Raw genomic sequence first — 11,932 nt, 5'->3', positions numbered from 1 at the left:
TGTTCTCTCTATTTGTGCAAGCCTCTAGTGGAGTTTAATGAGAGGTCTTGAGCCTCTGGCCACTCTGACTTACCCCCAACATGGGTCCAGCATCTCACCAGTCTGGGTGTGTACTGGTGGGTCTTGCAGAAAGCCGTGAGACCTCTGCTGGTCTGGGCTGGGGCTGGCAGTGTTACAAAGAAGGTCACAAAGTCTCTGGCCCCTCTGGAACCCTCCTGATATGTGTCTGAGCTCTCTCCCATCCAAGGATCTAATGCTTTTTGTCTTAAATGGCATCCTGTGATCAGTGGACCAAATTGTTTGGACAAAGGTCAAACAGGACTTGGAGCAACTTAAACTACCTACTGTTAATTTCTTTAACTAAATTTTCTCAATGGAACATTTGAATAGCTAAATGAATGAACTCATATGGAAACATAACAAATATAGCCAAATGAACTCATATGGAAATATAACAATATCCCTGCACATAATTTAAATCACTATTTTTCTATTACTTGTAGCTCAATATATTGTGAGTGAAATATCCTTTAAGGGCAAAAAATCAAGTTGTGAGTGTAGGGGAGAAAATTAATTTTCCCATTACTTTTTCTAGGTTTTTTTTTTTTTTTTATAGAGGCATGTTTATTTATTTATTTATTTGTTTGTTTGTTTGTTTTGTTCATACATGCACTGGGTACAGTCAGAAGCACGGGAGGGCGAGAGAATTCACCAGAGTCAGAGCAGGGAGCAGAGCAGGCAGAAGGTCTGAGGTACACTGCTGAGGGGAGCAGCGGGCGGCAGGAGAGGTCTGCACACCATGTGGGACCCTCCTCCGGTGGCCGGGGAGCAGCCGGGGATCGAACCGGCGTCGCAGAGGCTGCGGGCAGCTTCGCAACCCAGCGCTCAACCGCTGCGCCACCGGGGAGGCCCACTTTTTCTAGGTTCTTAGTTGAGACATTGCTATAATAAAATACAGCTTAATAGATGAAAACAAACCAAAGTTTAAAAACCTCCTGCAATTTTTAGAGAACCCCTGCAAAATGGAGTAATTTGTCTAAATGGTCTAAGCTACATCACTAAATAACACCTTCAGCTAAAGACAAAGGATGTTGGGGTGGAGGAGAAGACCAATTATGGGACGTTGCCTGGAAAAGGCACAGGCAAACAAGAATATGACTGTTATGTGAATTAAGTTGCCATCTTCTCCACTGATAAGCGTTACAAAGATTTGGTCATTTCCTCTTCTCATGCAGGAAGGGAGACAGAGTACTTTATACTTGTGCGGGGGAGGAAAGGTGATTTCCCCAGGCCCCTCAGGGTTCTTCTCAGATTGGTGCAGCAATCATAATAAACATCAAACAGATTAGTGGGAGAAAAGAACAAATTTAATTACATACGCATGGAGAATGTGCATTGATGTAAATTCTGAAGTAAATGGGATAAAAAGAGGGTATTTATGGTGATAGGGGCCTGGGGCTTGTAATAGAGAGTAGAAGGCCTCACATGATGAAAGGACCAAATGCTCTATAATTACATGTTTGTCTGCCATATAGAAAGTTTTCTCCAATAGAACATTTATTTCTGGAGATAATTCAAAATCTGGTTAGTATTCCCCAATTTTCATTCTTTTAGGTAGTTAAGGGAGTAGTAAAAGTTTCTCTTGAGACTGCAGGATCTTGATTGACCTCAATTCAAAGCAATGCACATGCCAAAGCGACATGTCTTGGAGAGGCCTGTTTTGGACATCTTTGGGGGGGAGCTATTCTTCGTAATGAAGCATCCATAGAAACCCAAAAGGAGGGCATTCACAGAACTTATCATTGGGGAACCATAATATGTCCTTTTAATACAGTGCTGGGACCCAATGAGAACAGAAACGCCTTTGTTTCAGACCTTATGTAGGTATCTTTTCATCTAGCTGTTGACTTGAATCCTTTAATGTCTTTTGTAATAAACTGGTAATCTAGACAGTAAACCAATTTTCAGCTCTGTGAGTCATCTAGCAAATTAGTTGAAGCCAAGGATGGGGTCATGGGAACTCCTGGCTTTTAGCCAGTAGATCAGAAGTACAGGTAAGAACCTAGACTCGCAACTGACTTTCTGAGTTGATCACGTGGTTGTGAGAACTTCCAATCTGTAGTTGGCTGGTCAGAGACACAGGTACAATCTGGACTTGTAATTGGGGTCTTCGGTTGAGTCTGATATTGGAAGATTGAGCTCTTTATCAGTGGAATCGTACACTATCTCTGATAGTCAGAATTGAGATGAAATCCTGGCTACCCTGCTCATGTTTGAGAACTGCTTGTTGGTGTAGGAAGGCCTCCAAACATACTGAAATTGGGTCCAGGAATCCCTTCACCCAACCCTGTACAGTCACCTATGGGTGCCTTGTGACAATACGCATCCCCCAAGGCCTGTAATAACAATTACTTCTAGGCAGTAGGTTGGGAGTGAGGACTTTCTTTTTTTCTTTGTATACTTCCTTGGTTTTTCCTTGGTTTAGCAAGTACTATTTTTGTTATAAACAGAAAGTACTATTTTTGTTATAAATGTACAAATCTAAAGAAACTGATAAAATAACCCTGGTGTTAGTCATTGTGCTAGGAATAGAATGTTTTTTTCCAGACATGGTTATCTGTTATGAATATTCATCTAATCATACCGGCTTTCTGGAAAGAAAAAGCAACCTTTTTAAAGTTGTAAGAAGTTCCAGAACTGATATTATTTTATTATATGATCTATACCCCAGGGGAAATAGCTGCTAATTTGCCTCCTATAATCATGGGAGAATCAGGGTCTACAGAAAATATATGTTAACAGCCCTTTTGAATCTTTGAATATGACAGTATTATGGATCATTTTTTTAGTAGTTGGATTTCCCATTTCCCATCTGTTACTAAAAGTTTGCTTCTTAGGCTCTCTCTCCGCTCCCCCCCACCCCCGCCCCACCCCGCCCCACCCCACCCCCACCCCGCCCCGCCCCGCCCCCGGCCTCTTTACTCCATCTCTCTTTTGAAAAAGTTTCGTCCAGAGAAAGTAGGTCTGTGTTTCACCGGGCTGCTAGGTTCTATTTCCAACTTGCTTAGGGCACCCAGGCATCCTTCAGGATAACCAAGCCGGGCAAACTTCCTTGAGGCCTCGCCCACTTATTTCAACCACGTGGGTTGAGGCACATTTCCTTAAAGATCCTTACTGCAGTCCGGGATTTCTAAGCACTGATATCAGGGAGACAGAGTTCTTAGATAATCAGGCTTTTTGCACAAAGAAAAGAAAGATTTGAAGAATTGCCAGCAGGAATGACGGACAGAAGCCCCTTTGAAACCGATATGCTCACTCTGACCCGCTATGTTATGGAGAAAGGACGTCAGGCCAAAGGGACAGGGGAGCTCACGCAGCTGCTGAACTCCATGCTGACAGCCATCAAAGCCATTTCTTCGGCGGTGCGCAAGGCCGGTCTAGCCAACCTGTGAGTTGTGGGGTGCAGACAAAGGGATCTGAGGTCTGGTGGGATGTGAGTAAAGCTGCAGTCCTGGGGTCAGAAACCCAAACTGAATCTGTTTGTCTCTGTGCCTTGGAAGGAAGTTGCAATTAAAGTTTCTGTCACATGTGATTTGATAAAGGCATATATATGATACTTGTGTCTAGAAAGGAAGTTGGCGAATTGCTTTAGAGGAAAAAAAATACAAATATGTATTTGCCTATCATGACTTGTATTTGGCATTCTCCCTGGCACAAACCAACAGCCAGGAGACTTGGGAAGTATCTTTCTCTCATTTGCAGATAGGAGCCTTTTCATGTCAGGACCTTGGGAGCTAGCAATCATTTCCAAAATAGGTAACTTTCCAGGGCCAGGCCCTACATCATGTCTCTCACAATGGAAAGGAATCTTTTGCTGGCCATTTTTAAACATTTCTTCTCTGGCTTTTTCTTTATGCCCTCCATTTGGTGTGTAAGAAATGGGAGGCACAGGCCTGGGAGGAGGGAATGCAGAGCTTGCTTTCACTTTTGCTCTGCAGTACTTTATCCAAGCACGGAAAGAGGCCAAGTTCACACCAAGGCTGCTGATTGTCCCAGCCAAGTGTCCACTTTTAAGTATGTGATTTCAAAAAGCAGTTTCTTTCTTTGAACTTTCCAACAGAAGCCTTCTCAGACATTCGAAGGGACTTATTATTTAGGTTTCAAAATGAAGAAATAACAAAATACGATAATTTAAAATATTTCTTAACAATTTAGTGCTTTGAACAAAAAAGACTGATAGAATTAACTCAGAATGTAATTATAGAATTTATTTATGTGACTTTGTGAACAAGTAATAGGATGCTTTATAGTTGGGTTCCCCCCCCACACACTCCCACTTATTGCTATAACTTTGTTATTGCCTCATTTGTTGTAAGGTTCTGCATTTAAGGACCCTCATGTATGTGAGATGCAGCCTTTTGCCTGTTCTGCTCCTACAAGGTGGTGGACTCGTTGAGTGACACCAAGTACAGAGCATACTCACTTTAAGTCCTTCATAGGTTCTTGGAAACTACAACCTTGAGGGAGGAGTTATAGTGAAGCCAGATCTTCAAATACAGTGTTTCCTTCAACATCAGGCCCCCGGACAATTTTTCCCCTCACCAACTCTGTAACAAAACTACACTGGACTCCCTGAAGCAACTTTGCTTCCCCTTGTGTTTGGGCCATGCTAAACTCACTGCCACTTTCTGGGCATCTCAGTGTTATCCACCCCACTCATCGGGCTCCTTTTCTATAGGGTGCTGGCCAGGCAGCCGCGCTGTGGGGACACTGTGCTAATCATTGGCAGAACTCTGTGACAGTGAGTTTTTGCTTTTTTTTTTTTTTTTTAAGATTTTAGTTTTATTTATACAAGAACTGGGGTATAGGTCAGAGGCGTGGGAGGGTGAAAGAATTCACCAGAGAGAGCAGGGAACAGAGCAGGCAGACAGACTGAAGACTCTGCTGAAGGGACTAGCAGGCGAGGCAGGGGAGGTCTGCCACACCATGTGGGTTTCTCCCTGGCCGGCCGGGAATCGAACCCATGCTTCAGAGGCTATGCTTCACAGAGCAGCGCTCAATCTGCTACACCACCAGGGAGGCCCACTGTGACAGTGAGTGTCCAGATGAAGTGGCTCAGGAATTGCATAATGAGAATCATATAACTTAGTTTTTCCTGTCATGTGATAATGGGCAATGATCTACTCTCGCTAGGACCTCATTTGTAAAATGGAGAAGATACTTGTGATATTGTGATTTATAAACAGATTTTATTTGGTCATTCAGATGATGAAAATATATTTCTCATATGCATTTGGTCTTCATCTATAGTTCCTAGCTTACAGCTGCTCAAGCACTTGGAATTTCCTAAAAGTCCGAGAGATAAATGTGTGTGTGTGTTTTTTTTTTAATGTTAATGAGGTGGTTTTTGTTAAGCACCTAAGGATGATGCTAGGAGAATCTACCAATTGATTAGAATATTGGAACTTTCAGTCACATCCCCAGAGCTCAGGGTAGGGGAGAGGCCTGGAGGTTGAATCGTTTGACGATCTGCTACCAAGGATTTAATCAACCATGGCTATTATAATGAAGCCTCCACAAAAACTCAAAAAGCTGGGGCTTAGAGCATTTCCAAGTTGGTGATCATGTGGAGATTTGGGAGAGAGTGGAGGGAAGGGTCATGGAAGCTCTGTGTCATTTCTCCATTCCTTGCACCAGGTATCACTTCCTTCTGAATGTTCATGTATAGCCTTTATCATATCCTTTTATAACAAACTGGTAGTCCAGGGGATAAAATGTTTCCCTGAGTTCTGTAAGCTGCTCTAGCAAATTAGCCCAACTCAAGGAGAGGGTCCTGGTTTTATAGACTCCAACCCGAAGGAGTGAGTCCTTTGCCCTCTAGAGAATAAACCCACAGAGAATGTTGGCTGTAGTTAATCTGGGCAAAGTTTATGAGGACGTGTACTCAAAGAGTACAAGGGAGGCAGCCTGAGGATCTGACTCGAGGCTGACTCTCCAAAGGGAGTCTGAGACCAGTTTTTAAGCAGTCTTCAAAGATCTTGTATCCTTCTTTGGGTGATCCTCCAGAGTAAGCATACGTGTTTGATTTTTCATAACTCCAGAAGTTACATGGTAATCATGGCTGCTCATAAACCTGGGAACTGTCCCTGTATGGTCGAGAGCACAGAAAGCATAAGTGGAAAAATGTTAAGTTAGAACAAGGTGGGCATTAACAGAGTAGTTAAAAATGTGGTATTGTTAGGGGGAAAAGGCGGTCCCAAAGCAAATTCCATACAGGCTTTGTGGACTCCACCCCCACCCCAGGTCAAAGCCAAAGACACTGGGAACTCCAAATCCCATCACCACCCAAGGGAAGGTGGCTGGGACCTGAGGGTGGGGTTAAGCAGCCAGGTGGATACAAAAGGCAGACACGTGGGCTTTGGGGGGCTCTCCATTTTGGGCTCTCGGCCAGCTTGCAGCGTCCGGTCAGCTCTGAGAGTGACTTTGGGTTTCCAGGCCGTCGGATCGGGTAGGATGCATTAAAGACTTTATTTCCCTATTTTCTCCCTGAGTTGTACCTTTTCCTTATTTTCTTTTTCTCTTGTAAATAAACCTTTTATTAACCCTTTTGTGTGTGTCTGTAGTAGAGTATTCATAAGTCTCTTTAAAGCGCACGGGTGAGGACCCACAGCCAGGAACCCGTTTAATATCGGGGCTGCTCTATAACAGTATCTCTGATGTCCATCATGTCTTCCCAGTCTCAGGACCCTCTGATGGCAGGGTGGCTGTTGACCGGTCTGACTTGTTCCTGTCCCCACTGTTCCACATCCTCTATTTCATTGGGAACTCTTAATTAATATTCAGTTGATCAAAAATACAGTGCTTTGCATAAGCATCTGAAGTATGTGTGTGTGTGTGTGTGTGTGTGTAGGGGGGGACAGAATTGTAGGATTAACCCCTTTACCTGTGGACCTGATGCCATCTTGAGGTAGACACTGTCAGAATTGAGTTGACTTTTCAGATATTCTTTTTTTAAATTAATTAATTTATTTATACAAGCACTGGGTACAGTCAGAAGCACAGGAGGGTGAGAGAATTCACCAGAGCCAGAGCGATGAGCAGAACAGGCAGACTGACGAAATACACTGCTGAGGAGAGCAGCGGGCAGCAGGAGAGGTCTGTGCGCCATGTGGGACCCTTGCCGGTGGCCAGGGATCGAACCTGCACTGCAGAGGCTACTGACAGCTTCGCAGCCAGAGCTCAACCGCTGCGCCACCAGGGGAGGCCCACTTTTCAGATATTCTATTAGGTGTCTGAGTCTGAGAATTGTTGGTGTGGAGAGGCACACATTCTCTCTTGCTGGTACTGGGTCCAGGAACTCATTCAGTACTGATATGTCTTAATTTGTAGAGCCTTTTTAAACCTTAGTAAGGCCACATGATGACAACTTCATCTCTGTGTGTGCTGGTCCTATCAGAAATGCTCAGTAAACGCTTTTTATTACTACCATTCAGTCAAGACCTGACTGGTCGATAACAGTCACTGACCACTAGGTGGCAGCCACAGCCTATGAAACAGACGTCAGAATTCTGCTCTTTCTCAGGGCTGGGTGAGAGGTCCGACCGCTGGCAGAGGAACCAGTAGTCCTTCCGTTCAAACACCATCCTTCTTATGGGCCTTCAGTAACAGACACCAAAGATTGTCACAGGAGAAGCCCTCTGAATGGAAATTCCTTCTTTTTAAGATGCTGAGATTATTTTAAGAGGACCCTGGTATTATATCTTGGAGAACTAAAAGGCTGTACTCTGGCGCAGTTCTGCTCATGAAATGGGACTTTCACATATTCCCACTCTTTTCCCAATCAGAGGTACTCAAACCCTTCATTTCTTTGGTTTCTCTGTTTGGTAAGACATTTCTAGGCACAGGCTTAATAAGTGGAACTTGAAAGTGACCAGGAGGTCTCTTTCCCTCTCCTTGCTGTAGGAAGAAGGGAATGCTAGAACGCCTCCCCTGGAAACCTCTCCATGGCTCTCTACTGTTGCAGTGCTAGAACATCCCATTTAAAAATTATCATTGAGTTTTAGTGCTAGTTAAACATGTTAAAAATTATTTCCCTGTGGGTGTAAAGCACTGTATTACCTACAGTCTCACTTGGAGCAGTTCATAGGCAATTAGATCTCACTGTGGATGAGTTTCAGCTCTTTCTGGAAGGAGGAGTGTTAATGACAGGTAGACTTAGTGGGATGCCCAGAGCCTGAAAGGAGGGTGCTGAGGGCCAGTTGAAGGGTGGGTTGGTGGGGTTTGCTAGGCTAAAGAGCCTCTATCTGGGCTCTGCTCACCACAGGCGAGGGCATCCTAGCTCCTCATTCTCCGGCCAGCAGCAGTATCAAGATTCCATCTTAAATACAAGGATTGGGTTTGTGATTACTTTAAAATCTGATGCAAAAATAAACTAGTTTTGTTGCTGCTGCTGCTGTTTGTTTTCTTCTGGTTTGAATCAGAGGGTATAATTTTTGAGGCCAGGCAACAGTAATATTTTCCAAGGCAGCCAACTCAACTCATGACCTACATCAGATATCAGAGAGGGGAAATTTGTTGAAAGGTGAGAGGCTGTCACCACTGTCCTTTTAAGTTGTTCAGTCATTCTCAAACCTGGCTACCTAATAGAACCACCTGAGGATTCCTTCAACAAATAAATGCCATTCAAAAAGTATTGGAAGGGAAATTACTTTCATGCTATCCTTCATAATTCAGTGATGTCAGTGGACTCCCTAGCCCTCTTTGCTCTAGGTGTTATAGGGCAGCCCCGATACAAAACGGGGTGCCTGACTGTGGGTCCTCACCCGCGCGCTTAAAAGGACATATCAATGCTCTACTGCAGGCACACGGGAAAGGTTAATAAAAGGTTTATTTACAAGGGAAGGGAAAATGAGGAAATGTACAGCTCAGGGAGAAAAATGGGAGACAAAGTTTTAAATGCGTCCTACCCAATTCGCTGATCTGGAATCCCAAATGGCACTCTGAGAGCTGGCCGTGAGCCAGGAGCCGTGAAGCCAGGAGGTGAGCCACAGAGAGAGCGAGAGCCCCGAAGGCCCACGTGTTTGGTTTTTTTTATACCCAACCTGGCTGCTTAACTCCACCCTCAGGTCCCAGCCACCTTCCCTTTGGTGGTGACGGGATTTGTCTTTCCCAATGTCTTGATGACTTTGGTCTGGAGTGGGGGTGGAGTCCACAAAGCCTGTATGGGATTAGCTCAGAACATCCTTTCCCCCTAACATAGGTGCTATTGTCTGGTTTCCTGCTCTCAAGACAAAACGTAGAATCAGGCAGGAGGCCTCTCACCAGGGCAAAAGTCCTGCTATGAGGAACATACTGGGAAATCAGTATCTGCTGAAAAGAGCAGGCAGATATTATGGTCAGATTATCAAGATCAGCTGGAATACCTTCCTGATAAAGATTAGCAGAAAGTTAGGTAAAAATAGGATTCGAGATACTATGCTTTGATCAGCAGGAACTATGGAGCCCTCAAGCAATAGCCCTGGTCACTCCACCCTAGAGTATACCAGATAATAACACATCCCTGATAATAATATACCACCACATGTACTTCCTCCATGTACTTACCCATCTTCTCTGAACCCAGTTCTAAATAAACATGAGATTGCCCATAGTTTGGGGCTGCACTTATTTAGGTGTAAGCCCCTCCGGGCCTCTCTCCACTTGGACTTTGAGTTGTCTTTCCTTCGACCCACTCTGCTCCCAATGCTGCCACCAGGAGAGGAGGCAACACACATCTATTATGTCCTCAGACCCAGTGATAACAAATGCAGTAAGTCACTGTTGCTGCCCTCATTGAATAGATAATCCAGCAGGAAGAACATTCCCTTGAACAGGTTGTGAGCCAGAAATGACAGGAGTGTGCTTGGTATGTGGTGGGAACTTGAAGGTAGACCATGGAAGCTTCAGAACAAAGGAAAAATCTGACAGCGGTGGACAGCGTTCCCATGGAAGGAATGCCCAGAGTGAAGGTGAAAAGGAGAGGAGCAGCTTGCTGAGAGTTGGTGGTCGCAGGATATTTGCAGATATTGGAATGAAAAAGGCTTAAATGGGGTGATAGACTGGCTAGAGCTTGGAGCTGAAGACAGTAAATCCAGGGTGTATGGCAAGTGCGTTCCCTGTTGTTCAGGGGACGGAGACTTACTGAGTGAGTGAAGGGGCGAGGGACAGAGGCCAGGGCTTCTTTGCTGGAACCTGCAGTCTACTCTAGGGGTTGCAGGAATTAGATGAGATGAGTGTGATCTAACAGGCATTTTCAAACTGCCCCTCCCACAAGAGACATGAGAAAAGCCCCCAAAAGGAGACAAGTGTGCCAAACCCTCCAAGAGTTAACACCCCTCCTGCCAACCCCTGCCCTGCCCCCAGCCTAGGAATATAGTCTTCACTGGTCATTGTGTTATAGGGCAGCCCCGATACAAAACGGGGTGCCTGACTGTGGGTCCTCACCCGCGCACTTAAAAGGACATATCAATGCTCTACTGCAGGCACACGGGAAAGGTTAATAAAAGGTTTATTTACAAGGGAAGGGAAAATGAGGAAATGTACAGCTGAGGGAGAAAAGTGGGAGACAAAGTTTTAAATGCATCCTACCCGATCCACCGATCAGGAATCCCAAATGGCACTCTGAGCGCTGGCCGCGAGCCAGGAGCCATGAAGCCAGGAGGCGAGCGACAGAGCCAGAGACCCCAAGGCCCGTGTGTTTGGTTTTTATACCCAACGTGGCTGCTTAACTCCACCCTCAGGTCCCAGCCACCTTCCCTTTGGTGGTGACGGAATTTGTCTTTCCCAAAGTCTTGATGGCTTTGGTCTGGGGTGGGGGTGGAGTCCACAAAGCCTGTATGGGATTAGCTCAGGACATCATTTCCCCCTAACAATTGTAGGATTTTCTGGTCAGCATCAATGTGGAAATATTTTCTATTCCCCAAAGACAGACTAGATAATTTGTCACAAGGCCTTTTCCCATTTCCCCATAGGTAGGTTACCTAATCCTGAAATAACACCCTCTTCCCCCATGTCGCCCCTTTTCTGCCTGTAAGAGCCTTTCATCTTTTATAGCTTTTCGGAGCTCTCTTCTACTTGCTAGATGGGATTTTGTTCAATTCAGAAATAGTCTAATTAAACCAATCAGGTCTTCACAATTAACTGGGCTGGATTTTTATTTAATACTAATACTCTAAAACAGAAAGCTAGACTTTTTATAGTAGAGTTATTTCTTATATTGTATGAAAATATTGTGAAGAACCAAATTAAATTATTGTTTATCCCCAAATTTCCTTCCCACCCAGCAGACCACTATCCTGGCAAGATAATCAATAAATATGTGAAATTCCAGTGCTGGGAAACTGTGGTCCTTTACTCTCTGGAGTCATTAATTATGGCAATGTGTCTGACTTCATGTACATTGTCTTCATCTTCCAATGCACAATGCAGGTCTGTAAGATTGAACTCTGGTGAGGCTTATCAGGAGAATAAAGAACAATGATGGTATCCCCAAGGTATGAAGGAAGCAAGGCTGAGAATTAGCACTGTGAAACTGGATTGATAATTTGAAGATTCTGGAACTCTGAAGGCCAGTGGTCTTAGCATCTGGGCATCTCTGCCAGTTTCAGCTCACTTAGTTATTTCATTCAACCTTTCTATTCTTAGGTATGGAATTGCGGGAAGTGTGAACGTGACAGGGGATGAGGTGAAAAAACTGGACGTGTTGTCCAATACCCTGGTGATCAACATGCTCCAGTCCTCCTACAGCACCTGTGTCCTGGTCTCAGAAGAGAATAAGGAGGCGATTATCACAAACAAGGACAGGCAGGTACGTGTGCAGGGGACCTGAGATATATGTCCATCTTTATCAGTAGCAGTGGTGCTACTGAGCTGGGAAGAATCTTTGGTTGCTTTG

At 44.6% G+C, this 11,932-nt stretch overlaps 1 protein-coding gene across 1 annotated transcript in view; it reads left to right on the top strand.

Annotated features, from left to right (window-relative positions):
- Positions 1-3,278: 3,278 nt before the first annotated feature.
- FBP2 (fructose-bisphosphatase 2) overlaps positions 3,279-11,932 on the top strand; it is a gene marked incomplete at both ends in the record, with an annotated part of 56,473 nt that continues 47,819 nt past the window's right edge. Inside the window, 2 exons of the mRNA XM_084238307.1 lie at positions 3,279-3,448; positions 11,683-11,845. Of these exons, the coding sequence (XP_084094433.1) occupies positions 3,279-3,448; positions 11,683-11,845 (333 nt within the window). The remainder of the gene's footprint in view (positions 3,449-11,682; positions 11,846-11,932) is intronic.

Source organism: Talpa europaea (assembly GCF_964194135.1).
Source record: "Talpa europaea genome assembly, chromosome: 7".
Taxonomy (NCBI): Eukaryota; Metazoa; Chordata; class Mammalia; order Eulipotyphla; family Talpidae; genus Talpa; species Talpa europaea.
This window is presented reverse-complemented; position numbering and strand designations above follow the sequence as displayed.